Here is a 20,086-nt window from a genome sequence, read left to right on the forward strand (position 1 = left end):
GCAAATTCACAGTTGGTATGAAAGACAGAATAGAAAAAAGGAAAAGAGCTGGGAGAGAGCTCGAAATGGAGGAATACGAGCAGTGAACAATGTCCCTCTTTGACCACATATTGACAGAAAAACAGAAAATGGAGGTGAATGAAATGAATCTCTGCTGGAGTATTACATTTATTTTTCCTTTTATCTGGGGCTGGTTTTCCTGGTTTTCACAGCCTTCCTTGTGTCTTTATTTCTTTTTCTTTATATCTGTTTGTTTCTTTCTGTCTTACATTGTATTTTTCTTTCTACTTGTGTCCTGTTTTCATCATTTCTCTCACTACCTTTCACTTCTTGCTCTTTGTGTGTGTGTGTGTGTGTGTGTGTGTGTGTGTGTGTGTGTGTGTGTGTGTGTTTTAGAGAAATATAAAAACGCACACTGGGTGAATGTTTAAAATTGTATCTTTGTATATTGTAGTACTGGCTGAGTGGGTGGGATTGCTGGTATCATAATGCTTACGGTACATGCGCACAGACATACACTACAGGTTCATTGGTAAAACACAGCTTATACACACAGAAACCCAGATCCTTGTACACACAGATTTATGTACAAATATAGGCCGATGCACAGTCCCCCCTGGTGTGCATGGCAGACTACCACTAGCCGCAGGCTATATGAGAAACTGGCTGTACACACACAGTCATCATGTAGACAAAACCCACGCGCGCCTAACACAAACACATGTACACACACAGGCATAACACTCGGGGAAAAAAAGCTGTATTTCACCCCAAACAATTGAACTGCTCCGTGTTGACATGTAACTGTTATGGATTGTTGCTTTGATGTTGCGTTATACACATGTTGTCATCTGTATTGTCAGGAAAAGCCAAAGATTAGTCTTTTCTGGTAGGAATACATTTAATCCTTTTAAAATTATATATATATATATTTTTTATTTATTTCTTTAAGTGTCAAAAGGTTTTGCTTGGCCTTTGCATGACTTTGTTTACTCGAGTAGCAAATAATTAGTTTTGCTTTCAAAACAGCAGGCGTAGCTATTTTAAGCATTTCATTTAGCATGTCAAATTGTATTACATGGCCTGTGCTTTGTGTATACTTAAAGAACCAATGTCACAGTAACAAATAAATAAATGTTAAGCCATCAAAATGTCAGTCTATTTTCAGTAGTCTTACCAAACATGTCAAATGGCATTATGCAGCCTCATTCTTTTTTGTTTATTTAAAATGTCCCTTGCTCTTGAGTTTTGCTTTTAAACCACAGATGGAAGATGTAAATAACAAAGCACTTAAACAAGTACAAAAACTGTTAGGGAAAAATATGTTCTTGGCTTTTTCTCTCATGTTATCGTAAAAATAGACTTTCCCCAGAATGGGCCTTTTATACATGTAAACAAACTCCTGAACAAAGTTCTTCAGCAGATAAGTCACCCATGGCTTTGTAGTGTATTTCAAAATTTTCCATAATCTTCACTCAACAGAATTGCAGCTGCAGTTTTGTCAAAGTATATCTCAACAGTTAATTATTGTTATTGCAATATATGGTGTATATATATATATATATATATATATAATAGTAATTGATTGAGAGAGAAGATCATCTTTATTTACAACCCATATCCTACAAAACAAAGTTATTCTCTCAGAGTTAATGCCAAAATAATAATTAAAAAGTAACCTTTCAAGTAACCTGTGCTTAGGTGACTAATTGTATAAGCATTTGAGTATCCCCTTGGGTATACAAGTTATCTTTTAACAGAACAACTGAAAGGAGCAGCCCTGCTAATCCCTCGCATATATCCTAAGTCTGCATTACGCTGAGGGGGTTAGCATCCTATCCCTTCTGCTATTTGGGTAACTATGTAGACATTTGCTGGATGTTTAAAGACTGAGAAAATATGTTATTTATGTTACTTTTAAGGCATCTCCCTGCACTATTATGAGGCTGAATGAGGCCCACCTCTAGAGGTTCAGTGGAAGTACTGGTTTAATGTAAGTTTAATGTAGGCTTTGACTTTGCAACATTTTTCACCAGTCTTTAGTTGTGCAAATGGTATCCACAACAACAGGATACAGGGATGGCTGTCTTTACTCACTTAAATTTGTTACAGTGGGGGCGCTTGGTTAGTTCACCTGGTTGAGCGTGCGCCCATGTACAGAGGCTCAGTCCTTGTCGCAGCGGTCGCTGGTTCGGTTTTGACCTGTGGCCCTGCATGTCACCCCCCTCTCTCTCTCACTTCCCTGACTTAATCTGTCCTATAAATAAAGGCAATAAAAAAGCCAAAAAAATAATCTTTAAAAAATCCCAGTGTTGGGATCCACCTGAGAAATGTAATTTGCCCTCTCTAATCCCAGGCTCAGGAAAATATCTTGCTACTTAAAGGGATATTTCACCGTTGGAAAGATGAATATATCTTTAAATTGGGTCACTTATGTAGTAAAAATGTGAACATTTTTTTAGAAATTGGTGGCTTCTAGGCCGAGAAAAGCCAGAAAATGTGTTTTTGGCTCATGTGGATGAAAGACACCAAATCCCAGAATGCACTTGCTTCGCTGCTTTAGCGTCTACTCCCAAGCCACGCCTACCGTTTACAGACAGACAGACAGTGAGACGATCAACTCAACAAGTGTGTTTTATTGTCATTTCAACCATATACACGAAACAACGTTGGTTCAATTGGTTACACAATTAAAATATATAAAAACAACATTATATAAAAACGACATATGAAACAGGCTACATTTAGTGCACACACATGATATGCTCCGTAAAGTTCAGCTAACACATAGCTACTAGCATTAGCGCTTGGTGGGCTGTATCACCGAGTATAAAAAATGCATAAAATTGCGTGGAATGTAGAATGGTCGGCATTTAACAGTCACAAACTCCATCAGCAGTTAGCAGTTAGTTGGATACAAGCACCCCCATTTCTGCATCAGGCAGTCCGTGTTAACACAGCACACCTCCACTAGCTAGTCTTACCTGGCAACAGAGCAGCCGGCCTGGTAGCTGGATAGTCCAATACAGCAATTGTTTCCACAACAACAAAAACACAGGAGTCTCTGAACTCGCGTTGGGAGTTTCGTTGAAGTTGGATGTAGTCCAATTTGTTGTCTAATGAGCGGACACTTGCAAGCAGGACGAATGGAACAGGTGGCCGACTAGCGTTAGTTTTCCACCGGCAAACTCGTTCAACGTTCCCCGCTGATGATGTCCCTTTATCGGCCAGAGGCATCAAGCAACACCACTCGTCTCCATAGCAGGCGGGCGAAGCTGTGTCGAGTATTCCGTCTGTAATAAAGTGTCCTGCATATTCTCCAATCTGTACCAATGTATCCCGGTGGTACACGTGTGCGGTAGTTTGAATGCACATAATTGTTGTTCTAAAATTTCCTTCGGGATGAATAAATCTACCGTATCTATCTATCTATCTAAAGTTTTGATGCTGAGAAGCCACTAAGCTACACGAGGATTCAAGATGGCTGACACTCGTTTTGGTTCATGAAATTTCGGAGAATGCCGACAGTCCAACCCCCTATGGGCAGGTTGGAAATATGCGGAAGTAAGGCTGTAGTCCATTGCCTCTGGGCAAAAAATCTTCCGATGACGCACAAATCGTCGTTTTACGTCATCGGAAGATTTTTTCCAGACCCACAATACAGAGATCTCTCCTCTCAGGGGAACATGAGGGAGGGAAGCACAGTCATTCAAAAATACTATCGGGTTTCTACTGAGAAGTATCCCTTTAATCACCACATTACACATTACCTGGAATGACTGCCAAGACAGTGATTCTTGGTAAAGTGCTTTAAACAGCAAGTTACTTAATGTAATGGCGTATTGTATAAAATCAAATTAAATCTTAAATATGTCCTTGGTTATTTAAAAAGCACATCAGGCCTCTTTCCTTCTTTGTTTGCAAAGATACAATATGACTGAGGTAACAGGAGACATATTTTCTGTATGAAGAGTAATCGGTTTACTGCAGTGCAAGATTTACCTGAAGTCTGGCGTGTGTGTGTGTGTGTGTGTGTGTGTGCCTGAAAGCCTCTGCTGTCTGTAATAGTGCCTGTCATGTGTTTGACATGTTTGTTTCTTCGTGTTAATGAGTATATAGGTTACTTTTTTACTACTTACGTTTGTCTCTGTTCGTGTATAGTGAAGTGCAGTATACACAATATGTTCATCAAGTCCAAGGTATAGACCTAGTTTGTGTGTAAGAGAGGGAGGGAGAGAGAGAGAGAAAAGAGAGAGAACCAGTCGGATGCCTATAGAAAGCAACTGTCTATCAACTGGGTGGTGCTGCTGCTGATTTGGTGATGCTCTGGTGCGTTTCCCAGATGGCATCAGAGGTTGCAGTGAGTGAGCAGGGTGACTGGCTGTAGTTAATGATGTTTTGGGTTTTTGTTATGCAGAAGGTAGTCTATATCCACTAGGTTTCACTTCCGGGATTGCTTCGTTGCCGCCGGAAATTCCGCCAGATTTCACTCTTTTCGGCCTTCTGCTTTTTTTGTGTTGGAATTTTAAACTCTTGTGGATTTATGAGGACTATGGTTAACTGCTCCTCAGATCTCTGCAGGGTAAATACAGAAGGCTAGCTAGACTATCTATCTAATCTGAGTTTTCTGTTGCACGACTAAAACAACTTTTGAACGAACACGTTGCACCAAAACAAGTTCCTTCCCAAGGCTATATTGCAGCGGCACCGTGGCTCTGCTCGGTGCTTAGGGCCGCCCATGACGATTGTGATTGGTTTAAAGAAATGCCAATAAACCAGAGCACGTTTTTCTCCCGTCCCGGAATGCTGTGTGGACGAGCCAGACCCTCCTTTGCAGTGCTGTGGAGGAAGGTCTGGCAATGCGAGACTATGCAGAAGGTAACATTTAGTAGGTATTGTTAAGTTATAGTAGGTCTGTCCCAATGATTTTGGATGCCACTGCCATGGTCTTTTTATGACCCTGCCAGAATGTCCTCCACAGTGCAGTTAAAGTTGGTAAGGGTTTCATTGTCAAGACCAAATCTTTTAAGATGAATCAAGAAGTGTCTTTCAATTGATAATGGCCTAAATGTCAATTAAAGCTATTTTATATTGTGATGTGGACATCTATTGTGTGTCATCAAATGCATGTATGTATATGGGAAATAATCACTGCTCTTGCTTTCATCCCTTTGCCATTAACACGGAAACTTCCTCTCAGCCTGTCAAACAGAGACAGAATTAAATTTAGGTTTTTTTTATCATTGGGATAATTGATTTTGTTCCAAATTGTGTCACATAACTACTTGGCTTGGACACCAGCCCCAGTGACTGGAGTCAACAGTTGAAACCACAAAGCAGTTAAAAGCAGTTAAAATACCACAGTAATACCACATTAAATACTTGTAAGCTGACAGTGCCTTCAGCATGGAAGATATTTCTCACTTTCTGATTGTTTTATAGTAGATATAACTGATTATATTGATTTATATTCCCATGACCTGCAGACACTAGTGGATGCACTGTTGTGTTTATTGCTTCTGTTGACTCGGCTGTAATTTGTAATTTCTATTGCGTAGAAAGTAGAGCCTGCACAAGCCCCACATATTCTACTGTTAAATCTCATATTATCACCTTAATCTTTTATCATCAATATCCAGGTCATTATTTTATTTGGAAAAAAAAAAGAAAAAGATTCTATTATTTGCTGTGATATATAGTGATGTTTGTCTATGTAAACTTTGTGTGTGTGTGTGTGTGTGTGTGTGTGTGTGTGTGTGTCAACTTGCACTTCTATACAGTCAACATGTAGAGTATGCATACAAGTGGCATGAAGAAACAAGTTGAATGTAACGTGACAACATGTTTAGATCAGGATGTTGTGTAGCTTTGAGTGTATGTATAGTGACAACGGGTATACTTGTACACCTGTGCTGTACACCATAGTATCTGAGAGGGTTTTACAGTTGCACTGTTGAAGGAAACTTCAGATCACAGATGAGGAAGAAGACCGAAAGAGAGCATGACTGAAGGTCCCCACTGAGCCTCGTTTTGAGTTCCACCAAAGACATTTATTTGTATCAGAAATATTACTTATAATCACTCTTGCTGTAATGTCTCTCCCGTCCCTCTGTCCAGTTGAAAGTACAGCTGCAGCTTATTGTGATTGTCACTATGGCTTTGGCTTTGTCAAATGACCCGTGACTAAGGAGCCTGTTACAGTATCTGTTTAGACACACACACACACACACACAAAACCACTTCAATGGTCTCTGTGTGTCTAGAGTGACACTGACAGCTGCTGAGGATCATGTGAGAAATGTGACCACTATGTATTGTGCTTTCGGGTTCTCGTGATGTTTTGTGCGAGTCACTGGGTGTATCTTTGTGTGAATATGTCAGTGTGTTGGCTGAGGCTGTACCAGACACCGCAGCAGATTATTATTATTATTATTCATTTTTTGAAGGTGCACGTGTGGAATTAGAGAAATAGTTACTAAGACACAGAGAGACATTTGAGAGTCCTGGACCTCCAGGGAAAAGTAGCTAGCTGCTAACCCTAGTGTAGTGTTGGATGATTTTCGGGAGGATTATCTTGCTTTTTTCTACCACTGTGAGCAGAGAGATAGACATTATCCACCACAGGCCTACATGTACAAACACACTTACTCACAAATGCCAACTCTCTTTCACACAGACATATGCACAAACTCAGCATGCCAGCTAGCAGGTGGTGGACTATCATTGAAAGCCACATCTCTCATCTTTTCCTGCCCCCTTCCCTCATTTCTTCTCAGTTTTTCACTCATTCCCTCTCTCCAACTGTGCTGACATGCACCTACTGACACTTGGATTTTCACTTATCCTCCCTACTAGTAATACATTTTAGACAGTACTATTCAGTCTCTCGCATGGCACCCCGTTGTTAAAAGACAGATAAATAGATGGATGGAGAGGAAGGCAGTATACTTGGCCTGTCAGCGCAGAGAAAGATAATGGTTTTGACGCTCACCTTTTTTCTATTTCATCAGTCCTTTGCTTTTAGTCTGCTTCTTATTTTGTCCGTTTCCATTCATCTTGCTCCTTTCCTCCCTAAGTGAGCAGAAAATAAAATTTGTACTACTAAGTGAATTTTATTGAAGTCTCTCTGTTTACAGACAGCCTTCTCATTTAGTCTTTCATTTTTTATTTCTCACACTGTCAATTCATTCATCCTTTAATGAATGAGCCATTCCAAAACTTTTCAAGGGCTTACAGTGTAACCTCACTGAGGATTACTTTTCAAATATATTATTGCTGATGATATTGGATCAGTGATTTGAACTCCTGACAGAAGTAGCTGTATTCCTTCTGATCACATTCAAGGGACTTGACATGGCTACCACCATACACCCTAGCAATAAGCACCCTTCTTGTTTTTCAAACATCAAAACAGAAACAAAACAGTGTATCAGTTTTGCCATTAGGGAGTCAACCGATGATCCTACCATTAAGCAAATATGGATACATCAGCCAGACCTCTGTTAATGATTTTGCCTCCATCTATTGTCTGAAGTAACTATAAGTGACTTAGAGATGTGTCACGTAGGCGTTGCCAGTCACGGTATCCATCCTCCATTGTGTGCGGTAACAGAGGAAACCATTCAGCGACAACAGTGAAGAGAAGAGTGGGTGGCAAGGTAGCATTCACACCCCCATTACAAGAAAGGGGAGCGGGAGTAATGTAGAAGATAGAGAGGTAGAGGACAGACGCTATGCAGTTGCTCACACACAAAGCCATGTGCATGCAACACGTGTAGATGTGCACCGACTCTGTTACATACAAATACTTTTACTCGTCGTTCATAGGTCAAATGTGCAGTATGCATAGAAATGCTCTACAATTAAAATGTTCAAGTATGTTTGTGCATTTTTCTTAATTTTCTACTCATGAACCTTTTTAACTATATAGAATGGAAAACTAAGAGATAATGTACACAGCCAGATATAGGTAATGGTAAATAGAATTCCTTAGGTGGAGGATGAAAGAAAAGTTGAAATAGCTTTCACTGGCAATCCATAGAGAAAAGAAATAAAGACAGATGAGGCAGAAGGCCGTCGAGCCTTGATAAAGATACTTGATAAAGATACTTGAGGGAGAGAGAGAGAGAGATCAATCTACCTATGGTAAATATCAAATCCAAAAGTCTTACAGTCAACCCTAGTCGACTTAATTAAAGGTTATCTGGAAAGCCGCTGATCAATTGCTCAATATCGCCCTGAATAATCAGCCTTCATGGTGATAAGTAATTTCACCAACCGTCATGCAGGAGAGACATATAGGAACCACAAGGCCATCCTGATTGATTTCCACTCCACTCGGAGATTTTGACAAAATGTTGGTTCTCCTATCCAATTTCTTTAATGCTCAAATTAAAAGAGCCACGTGTCGTGCAGGATTATTTATTTATTTAGCAATTAATTGTCTTTGCTTGAAAGTACACCTCAGGTCTCCACTCTGACATTGAGATAAAACTAGATAAATGTCAAGCGCACTGATGATCAATGAGGGAGGGTGGAGGTCAGGGAGACATAGGGCTGGTTATTAGTATTCAGTGTTTCCATCTCAATTGTATCAAAACCATCCACAGCTGATGAATGCCATCTTATTTTTGATGTTGCTCTCATCACAGCTGTTTGTATTGTTGTTGCAGTAAGCAGCATCATGCTCTCATGTGCATTGTTTAAAGGTGCTCTAAAGGCGCTGACACACAAAGCCAATAATCGGCCGTTGGACAGTCTGGCGAGGTCAGTGACTCGAGTCTGTTCGATGTGTTCCGTGCCGTCGTCCGTCCGATGTGTTCCGTGCCGTCGTCCGTCCGAGGGGCCGTCGGCCTTCCTTTTGGCCGATTTGACATGTATAATTGGCGGGGCGGTCACTGCCGGCAGTCAGACTCAAGTGACCCATCTGATTGGTGGAGTGCTAACCCGGAAACGGGGAGCGGAATGAGTGTGACTAAAGTCTTTCAAAATCTGACAAAAATCTTTTAAACTGACCTTTGTCGATCTGTAATGAAGACAGATTCAGCAACTGCATAGCCTATTTCTAGCTTAAAATGTTTTCAGAAACACGTTTCGGTGAACTATTTTAGTACAATATGAGATCGTATTCTGAACAAGCCGCCATGACATTCTGTCTTTGAATTTCCGGAGAACCCAGACCCACGTGACGCGTTCGTCCAACCAGTTGCCAGTTTTCATTTTTGGGCAACAATACAGATTAGGGCCGCCTGCTGTTATGGAGACGTATTACGTCTTGTCGCTTTGATCGGACACTGATCAGTCCAACTGCCTTTTCTGCCGAGGGTCGGCCGTCTGGTCTGTGTGTCTGCAGCTTAAGCGATGTCACGTGCTTTTTAGGCTACAACATTTTTTGTCACATACAGCAAACATCTCCTCACTATCTGCGAGCTGCCTAGCCCAGGTTCCACAAACGGCAACAAAAACAAACTGTGCCAACCTGCACCACCAAACATAACAAACAGTCTTCCAGCGTTCCAGCCAATAACCGACTAGAAGGATTTGGGGTTGGGGGGTTAGTGCGTGGAAGCACGGAAGGGAGGGAGAGGGGACGGGATGAGGAGGAGGAGGAGGGAGGGGCGAGCTAGTCTCGTTTTGTTTGAAAATACTTTGAATGTCAACAAGAACTGCCGTCACCCAACATCGCTTAGAGCACCTTTAAGTTGTCATGTTTGACTATTAGCGACAAGCCAAACGCCGAAACCTCTCAAATTCAGCCCAAAGCAGTATTTGTTTTAGGTGAACAATTAAACTCTTTAGTTTCTCTATTTTTCTATTTATTTTTTCTATTTATTTTTTCTATGTTCTATGTTGCTATAGGAAGCAGTTGTATGGGAAGTTATACTTGTCATAGAAACATTGTTGCAAAGCCACATGAAAATGATGAATGAATGCTACTGAGAGATTAACTCAAGCACCATCACAGTCACAGCCTTGCTTTAGCTCTGCTAACATTATAAACTAACTCTTATTTTCTCACTTCTCTACGAGCTTCCCCATGTAATTAAATCACAGTGCACCTTCCCCAACATCAGCTTGATTTAATAGACAGCACTCTGTAATAATTGGATCCCTACAAAACTGCATTAACTGCTTTACACAGAGATAATGGCATCATAATTAAAATGCACTAAGCACATGGCTGGTTTTATAAATGCTTTCATCCACAAAATATTGAAATAAGCAGTGAATTTAAAATTCTGTTCATCATTTTGTCTGTAAGTTCCAAATGAAACTGAGTTGTAGAGAGAAAGCAGGTCCTCTCAGGTTCAGCTGACGAAAGAGTGACATGAAAGTATGAAGCCCTGTAATAATCCTTTGCTCACTTAAATGATGGCACTAGGGGTGCACGATTCGGAAAATGTCACGATTCAATTCGATAACGATTTTTAGGTTCAAGATTTGATTCAAAATCGATTTTCGAATGTGAATCGGGTTTTTTTGCACACCCCTAGATGGCACCACATCTTAATATCAAGTGGCATCAATAGATGTGTTTCTAAATGTACATAATGATCAGCAGCAATTATCCATGAAGGGTAATCCTCACATAAATGTCTATTTTATGAAGAATTAAGGGCTGAGTAAATTTGGTCAATAAGTCGGTAAGTGATTTGGTTGATCGATGTGGCCAAATAAAATCCAAATATTTGTTTAAAAAGAAAAAAAATCTGAATTTGGTCCTCCTCTACTTCCTCTTCCTGCCCTCCTCTATCTTTTTCTCCTGCTCCACTCTTCTCAGCATTGCTCTTTCCCATCTTTCACTGTCACATCCCTTCAGTGGTGGATGTCTTTTTAATGGTCCAACACATTAAGACCAAACAGAGCTCTCCGATTACAGACATTTGATGCGTTGGATCACTGGTCACTCTGCTGTCAAGCCTCGCTGTTTGATTTGTGACTGTGGCCAGTCGATTAAATCTAAACATGAGCCCCTAATTATGAATAATGGGCATGACTTGTGCTATGAGGTGCAACAAACTCTCTGTCCACAAGTGTGTGGGAGAAAGCAGTGTGAGTCTGTGTATTTGTATGCATCAGAGGAATATTCACATAAAATCACGAGTAGGGATGTAACGGTATGAAAATTTAACCTCATGGTTATAGTGACTAAAATTATCACGGTTTTCGGTATTATCGCGGTATTTTTAAAAGTGTGTTCAATATGTTTAGAAAGCACTGATAGGCCTACACAAGCTGAAACAGTTTCAACAGTGTTTATCATATTACAAAAATATAGGCAATAGGCTTGTAAAAACTATTGAAAACTGGCTACTGAAACAATGGTCCGCTGTAGGGTGTCCGGTAAGAACTTGAACCAGAGATGTCTGACTTTAAGATCCAGGAAGATTTATTTACAACTCGAACATGAAGTTAACTATGAAGTTGTATTTGACGTTACATATGAAGTTGGATGTGGTTCTGAAATATAAGCAAATAATAATGCACTTTAAAGAAATAAATTACTTGAAAAAAACAAACGTCCATGCTGTTTTGAGTGAGATACGGGTTTCTGAATGTGTCCTTCCTTCGGTCTCCGGGTGAGCTCTTCAAAATCGGCAGGGCTTTTTACGTCACTAGCCGAAATGAGGTGGCTAACCGTAGCATGCTAGCTCGTTCTGAATGGCAAACACTGCTACAACACACACTAGTTCACCATAATCTACAAAAGAACTACTTACATGTCCCTGTTCTGCAGGTGTTCCACGCAAAGTTGGAAGTGTGCCCTCGTTTAGAAGAAATCTCCCGGCTAATCCTGCCTTGTACTACTGAAGTTGTAGAAACAAACAGCTAGATGATGTGATCTTACCTAGCTACTGCGCATGTGCGACTGCCAACAAAGATGTTACAGCAGTGAGAGGTCTCACTCTGTAGCTAAGAGACCTGAACACACAGGGTGAAAAGAGGAGCTGCAGCAATGTGCAGTACAACAAATATATGGTGTTTTTTGAAAATTAAACCATGTAAACCTATTCTGGTACAACCTCAAAATACAATTATGAACCCGAAAATGAGCATAATATGGCCACTTTAATAAACATCTGACTTACTATGAACATTATTTACCAAAACTAAATGTTATAGCCACCAGCATATAACAAGAACAGTACTAAGAATTACATTAATTTCTCTGTAATAATTAACATAAATGTAACATATTGCTCAGTAACACAAACTGAGAATAAGCCATATCTATTACAGCACATATATCCATAACGGAGCAAACAGTGTAATACACCTTTAATAGCTAAGCACGTGGCTCCACAGCGCTAGTCTGTTTACTGGCGATTGCATGTTGCTAGCAAATTTCCCTAACGCAACCTGAATATCAACACGTGGCTGCACGTCAAGTAATATTACACAATCTGCACATCTATCAGCTATGCAATAAGAAACACAGCAACAGCAATATTATCAAGACGATAATATCTTTCTCTCTCTTTCTAAATGTCTTGTCGTAACACGGGCTAAACTTATCCACACCGTAGCAGAACACTTATTGAAATATGAATAAATGTAGCTTTAACGTTTACACAGATAATGAGGCAGTAAAACCCATGACCGTTTAGCAAGCTACAGAATAGTTTTAACTTACATTCTGGGCTACACACATCACTTCAACAAGTCTGAAAACGATAAAAGAATGATAAAGAAAGAAGTCTGTTTACAGCTGAGCTGCTGCGTCCTGTCCCCTTCTCCTGTCTGAGCGCAGTGCGCCCGCACGGCAACTTGAGGAGACTCGTATGAAGCTGGGAAGGATTAAACACAGGGTTTCCACACTGTGGTAATCCACCATGATAATAATGATATTTTAAATGAAAACGGTAATTGTTATCGTCAACATTTTTACCGTGGTTTACCGTTACATCGGTAATCGTTACATTTCTAATCACGGGAGATATTCAAATTCTAACTTTACTATTTCAACTATTTAGTTACTTTCTGTATGTTTCCTTCCACAGCATCAGACGCCCAGTGGCATCCAAGGTGCTGCTTCTTCTATGCCTTCTTCATCTGTTTTGTTGATCGGCTCTTACAGTCTTGACAGGGAAGTACTGAAGAAGCTGGGGATCGGGCTCACTCTGGCAGCAGCCATCTTGGCCTTCATCGTAGAGAAACTGTACTGATGGCGCAACTGCAAACTAGAAGAAGATTGTGAGGACAGTGACATCATAGGAGCCTAAACAATGTGTTTGAAGCGGGTGAATACAGTGATAAAACGATCCCCTGTAACTCCACTTTCTCTTATTCAATTTTTAATGAACCCAAAGAAAACAAGACAGTCAGTAACACCTACACAGTTAAGGATTATTTAAATGTTCGGAGATTTATGTTGTTTTTAGTGAAGTTAGTATTTTTATTAAAGTTAGACTTTTTAATTATTTTACCACTTAGTGATGTCAGTGTCTTTTGTCATTGAAGGAGGAATAACCACATTGTCAATGACAGGTCAGCAGTTTTCAAAGACCTAAGTAAACACTTTTTGGTACAAATAACACCCTAGTTACACTTGTTTTTAAAAAGAATCCATTTCAAGTACAGATTCTGTTTCATATGTTTGCTTCATTACGAGGGTTAAACCTTTTCTAAGTGTAGGCTGTTTTAGGAAGATGCTATTCTTTTTCTATTGTCCACTGATGACTGCAGCCTGACATCGTCCATAGACTGGTAAATACATGTTTTGGATCATGTTTGTGGGTCTATATAGCTGTTTTACAGATAAATTAAGCACAACTCAATTGAAAACACATTCTGGTCTTCTGTACCAGAATCTTTTTTTTAGGAGTACTGAGCATGTCGATTTCTAGAAATTGCATGTTAAAGAGTTGACCGTCTAGCCTGGCTCCGCCCTCCTACATACTTCCGCTCAATTTTCATTTTCCTTCAGTTCTCTGAACAAATGAAATGTACGAGAGTCTGGTAGGACCAGGCTATTGTCCATCATCTTTTTGATGGATTGAATTGTGCTTACTTTACAGTATGTGTTGTTTTATTCAATGGCAAGGAATGTGTGTACAATACTCTGATTAAAGGCAATTTGTATCCTTCATTTCAAAGTATTTATTTTTGAATAAGAGACATGGACAATATATTTTCAGATCTTCATGTAATACTTCTTTCTTACTGTCTCTGAAGTTGTTTTAGCATGTCATTCTTTCGTTAACGTTTTTTTGCCCCATACATCAAAGTCAAATTGAATTAATGTACGCCTTACCTTATCTGATTACGTAACTGTCAGTTGGCCAGGTGGACGGTGCTGACTGCTTGGATTTGATGGTCATTATTAGCTCTTTATTTTGTCGCACAACATCACTCACCCAATGTGATTTTTTTTTTTTTGCATTTGATGGCCTGCTTTGGTGTCACCGTAAAGAGTTGTTTTTATATTTTCTCACTTACCTGTAGTGGTGTCTGGTAAGATTTTTGCTGCCACCCCAATACAGTGAAGGTGAATGGGACATAGGCAAATGTATCTAAAACTATACATCATTAGAGGTAAATGAGATTTTACAGGTAAACTGACCCTGTAATACAAGTACTCTGTTGATACGTGGGCTACTTGTGGTGTATGAGTCATTAATGAGACAGACCTTTTGGCTTTTCTTGATTAGCATTGTTGCAACCAACCAAAACAGTTTAATAAAGGAAAAATGCAATATTTCATGTGTGAAATTACTTGTGTATTAACTGCTAGGATTTTACCAATAAATAAGTCTGTGTGTCTTCACAGTGCTCTGTATCGCTCAGTTGTTGTCATGTATACAATATAGTCTGTTTGTGTTTCTCTCTAATGTCTTTCTGTTTGGAGGTACAACGGTCCCAACATGTGTTCTGAATTTTATGACAGTTAATAATCCATGCCCCAATTTATGTGTCGCATTGCACTGGCACGTGTCTCTGTCAGTATGTTTGCATTGTTATCTGTGTGTACACATGCCCTGCATATTCCTAGTCACAAGTGTCTCTTTCTGTGTGTGTGTGTGTGTGTGTGTGTGTGTGTGCGTGTGTGTGTGTGTGGTCTGATGTAGCTGATGCTGTATGCTTAATTTAGCAGAAAGCCAGCATGTGTGGTTCAGGAGTGACAGGACTCATCACTCTCTTATTCAGAAAGCCCTGTTATTATACATACCACTGTTTGTAACCTATACACACACACTAACTTTGTATTATCTAAGTATATGATGCATGTTACACATTTTGTTGCCATACAGATGTGTACCCTGGCTTTTTCTTACCTAGCTGGTGCATGTCAAACACACTCACAGCACATTGCGATTTTGTAGTATATGGGCAAATGATGCACGTCAAGCAAACTTGCGCACAAACACAGGCACCAAAGCTTTATATTACCTGATGAAATGGAGTGTGTGTCACACACACACACACACACACACACTAGCTTTGTATTATGTGATCAAATGATGCGTGTAGCTATGAAGCTTGTTACATCCATCCAGCAGTGCCCTATATTCTGCAGCCATCCATACTGTGTGACAGTTCTTTTGATGCTTTGTAAGCACAATTCCTCACTGTGTATGTCAGTTACACTGCATTGTTCTCCAAAGAAATATGGATGCAACGACACCCTTTATTTATGGGAGATCATCACTTACTATGAAATATTGAGGCGGGAAGCATAGAAAGGAGATCATTATTCACTTTGCATCATTCACTTCACTTGTTTCTAATAAAAGCAAAAGTTTCTGAATTCTTGTCTAGTTGCAGCTGTTGTCAATTTGTGATCTACACAGTGACGTCCTTTTGATGTGAAACGGAGCGACTTTGGACACAAGATAAATGCAAGGGAGGTTGAACATTAATGCATTTGCCTGTCATTTCTCATCTATCATGTCATTGCATTTCATTGATTTAAGTGTTTTAAATTCTGAGTGGTTTGGCTTGTGTAAGAACACAGGCGATGTTGGTACTCAAAGAAGGGCGTTCATGTATTGAAACAATGTACTTATAAGAGGCTGAGATACAACATTGCTGTGAGTGCAACATAGTAAAGTATCGGGGAAATGATGATTTTGTTTTGAAAAAAAATTGTTGTCGTCTGATCTTGACTGTCAGTTGTAGATCCAACTGAGGTCTTAACAGTATTTACTAAAATAAAAAATGTAGACTATTTAAAAATGTATTAACCACCATTACGAGTGTTAAGCTGAAGAAAAATGTGACAGTGAGCCCGTTCTAAGGACTAGACAGCATTTACAGCTGTCTGATTATAACAATAGTTATCAATCACTATATGATTTATACAGACAAATAAATAAAGATACACAGAATGTTTTTATGCTGCTACATCATCCCTGTACAGTCCAAATTGTTATATTCAGCAATGGATTTGTGCCTATTATGCTATTTTGGAAATGTGGATACTGTGATGTATTATTGTTAAAATAATTATGCTAATGGCGTCATAATGAGCCTAATGATCAACATAGTATAAAAGAAGACACTATAGACATCAAAGATGCACATCGTAGTGATGAATTTTCTAAAACAAAAAGTCAATATATAAGCTTTTCTAATATGTGTAATGATGCTGAGTTGTATGTATCTGACACAAAGCAGTGGTTCTCTGTTAGCGTCAGATTTGAGCCCCCAGCACCCTGTACCATGTACTCGCACCACCTGTGGTGCAAACTGCTGTAAGTACAACATCCAAGAGCATACAAAACTAGCTGGTCTTCTCTTCTAGCTTGGTAATTATCCTTCGTACTGCATACTACATACTTTGCTTATACCGCTTCTGTGTTTGTCTGGATCTCTTTATACTGGAGAACACATAACCTAAATCATTCAGTTGAATAAGGTGAATGTGGTATGGAGTAAATAAAATAAATCATGAATATCAGATTTCATACCAAGAATCTTTCAAAGAAACATACATATCGTACAGTCCACTTACACCAAATATTTGGGATATTTTACAGTGGATGCCTTGGTGTCGGGCAACAGTTGTATTTCTTACAAGTGGAAGAAAAAAAATGCAAAGAAATGTGTAGACAGCAGGGGTTTTCCAGGCTTCGGCTGATTCCTCTCTTGTTGAGGTTTGTTATCTGGGTGTAATATGTCAGGCAAGCAATCAGTAAAATACAGTGTGAAAATCTGACATAATTACAATGTTGATGTTTGTCAGGTTAAGCCCAATTTAGCTCAGTCAATTTACCATGCTGATATTTAGCGTGCTTCAAAACTGTGCCATGAAAAATATATTTTTTTATTTTTTTTAGCTTAGAATTTTACCAACTTCTATCTTCATGTCAGTCAAAGCGGCAGCAGCTTCTTGTGAGATTAAAGAGACAATAATGTTAAAGGTGCAATTAAAATATTCAAAGGATCAAAGCTTCCATATCGCATTTATTTTAGCACTGACATTAATTGACACGGGCTGCAGTCACTGACATAAAATATGAAAATTATGTGCCGTGTGTGTGTATGTGTGTGCGTGTGTGGCTGGAGGGGAGGAGGTCTACTTAGCCCCAGGGTAGACACACTGTAACAACAGTGACTGACACTACTGTACCTTACAACTGAGGCCTGGCTGAAGCAATGTCTGTTAATTGTGTGTGTGTGTGTGTGTGTGTGTGTGTGTGTGTGAGTGTGACTGCTCTGGTTTGAACAGAGAAGCAACGACAGAAATTATTCTGCCTCTCCTCATCTCTTTCCATTAACAGTTACTGTTTAGCACATTTAACGTGCAGTTTTTTTTGTCTGTGTACAGTTTGCATATATCATGCTCTATGTGCTGCTTCGACCTTATACAGGAAACACATGGTGTAAAGATGAATTATTTAGTGAGTATGAATGAATTAGTTAATGAAACTCTCCTTTACTGTATCATATTAGATTTTTCCTTTACTCTATAGTTATAGTTGCTATAGTTTCTGTTTAATTCTTATTTACACTTCACAACTGTTAGCCTACTGACCAACCTCAACAATTATTTTATCTAAGTCTCTTGTCAGAAGAGCATCTGCTTTATGTCATGTTTAGCTCAATTCTGAGCAACTTGTAAATATTAGTTTATAAATCATCAGAGCTATTTCTTTTTACTGCAGCAGTTAAAAATATTTGTATGTAATGGCAGTGATCCACCTCTAAATTTAACTCTTAGTGAACACACAGCACTAGAAACAGCAGCATATTCATGCTGTAAATTGAGGAGGCAGTGTATTTGTATTTGTACTTCAGCGTTAACCTAAAATTTGAAGAAGAAAAAAAAGGCTTCTTATTCCCTGCAGTAGGCTCAAGTATAATTCGTGGATGCCAATGCAAGCTCAAATGGGTGTGACCAATTATTTTTTGCAATTTTGGTGACCAACATGCTCTCCTGCTTTCTGTCTCCACCTCCCACCTTTCCCTCTTTTTTCTGTCTTACTCTGCCTTTCCATTTCCATAGGCTGAGGTCTGCTCACTGTGTGCTAAGCACTTCAGTGCCTTCTGGAACAGAGGGGAAAATGACTTGGCAAGCATATCCATTCCTAATCGTGTGTGTGTGTGTGTAGGTACAGTCTTCATGCCAGCTTCGTCCAAGCATTAAGTTTGGTGGCCCTTGTGCCTGTATTCAATGATTGCAGTGTTTTATCTACACACACACACACACACACACACACACACACACCCTGTTGTCGCTGCAAAGCAAACTGGGAATTCACAGTCTGCCGTGCGAGGGAGAGATTGGCTCTATTGAGTGTCTTGGTGGCTTGCCAGTTTTATTTTAGTGTGTATGTCTTTGTGTGTCTGTGGTTTTGTGTGTGTGTGTGTTTGATGGGCTTATACATCTTTGACTTTGAGCGGTTAAGGGTGTTTGTATTCACCAGTGGGACGGGGGACCAAAGTCAATATTTTAGCTCTACAGCAGCATTGTTCTTGAAAGCTCTTTAATAATCACACAGAGACATGCCAGCGCTGCAGTATTACTCGGTGTTAAAAGTTGTTATTAGTTTGAAGACAGTTTTAAAGACATTACTATCTGTTTAACTTTGGGAAAATGCTTGCTTTAATGTCTCTTGGCACGCCATTTGTCTTGGTTTTGTATTGTTTGCACAACAGATTGAATTCAATTTAATTTATGAAGAGTAATCCTAAAACAGTGTGATTCACTGTCTTTAAATCCCATATGTAAGAAGTTCATGAAGAAACTGTCAGGATTCATGAACACTTAAAGAGTTTTTCATGAAACCGCTCAGTCTCCTTTCAGAGAGTAGTTCACTCAGGCGGCAGAAAGAGATGTTGGCAGGCACGCAAGTCATATATACGAAGTGTCAAAAAAATAAAGACACTTTGATGATTACTGCAATAAAAGACATGTAGCAGGTTTTAGCTTAATGAACAATCTGAGTAGTTCTATCCAAATACTGCCCATCAAACAGCGGTAATGTGCATTGCATCTATTTAATCAAGAATTACAAAAAATAAGTGAGAATGCACCTTTAGATCTCTTGGCTGTTTTTTCTCTTGCTAATGTTTGATTGCAGTACTTCAGATGGCAGCCATGACACTTTTAATAATGTTCTCATGGAAATACAGTACATTGCATGAAACTCCTGAGGGCTGCTTTGTTGCTATGGTGCAGTGTTCCTGTGGTGTTGTCCACACATGAAACAATGCTCATTTACACAATGACATTGTTAATGTTTAATTGTAGCTTTCTTAGTACGAAAGGAGAGTATTATTATCTAAGGCTGGGTCAGGTTCATGTGTTTTAAGAGAACTTTTAACAGATCATATTTTTTGTACAAGTATGCACCGATATCTGTACTAAAAACATCATGCATGCAGTGAGAGAGAGGTGACCAGCGTCCAACACTCCCATCTTCCAAGAGTACTGCACATGTATTCTAGCCTAAAAACTAAAACTAAAATAAGTAAATAAATAGTAAACTGATTTTAATTATTAAAGCAAACTCTTTCTCTCTCTATTACTAAAGAGCAAACGCCGATTGGTGATGCTGGTATTGTTTTCACCTTGTGAGCTTGTGTGTGTGTGTGTGTGTGTGTGTGTGTGTGTGTGTGTGTGTGTGTGTGTGTGTGTATG

At 39.4% G+C, this 20,086-nt stretch overlaps 1 protein-coding gene across 1 annotated transcript in view; it reads left to right on the plus strand.

Annotated features, from left to right (window-relative positions):
- Positions 1-14,786, plus strand: part of cdkal1 (CDK5 regulatory subunit associated protein 1-like 1) — a 281,333-nt gene extending 266,547 nt beyond the window's left edge. The window contains exon 15 of the mRNA XM_078253409.1: positions 13,002-14,786. Within this exon, the coding sequence (XP_078109535.1) occupies positions 13,002-13,166 (165 nt within the window). The 3' untranslated portion in view covers positions 13,167-14,786. The remainder of the gene's footprint in view (positions 1-13,001) is intronic.
- The last annotated feature ends 5,300 nt before the right edge of the window (positions 14,787-20,086 follow it).

The sequence above is a fragment of the Sander vitreus genome, chromosome 6 (genome assembly GCF_031162955.1).
Source record: "Sander vitreus isolate 19-12246 chromosome 6, sanVit1, whole genome shotgun sequence".
In the NCBI taxonomy this organism is placed as follows: Eukaryota; Metazoa; Chordata; class Actinopteri; order Perciformes; family Percidae; genus Sander; species Sander vitreus.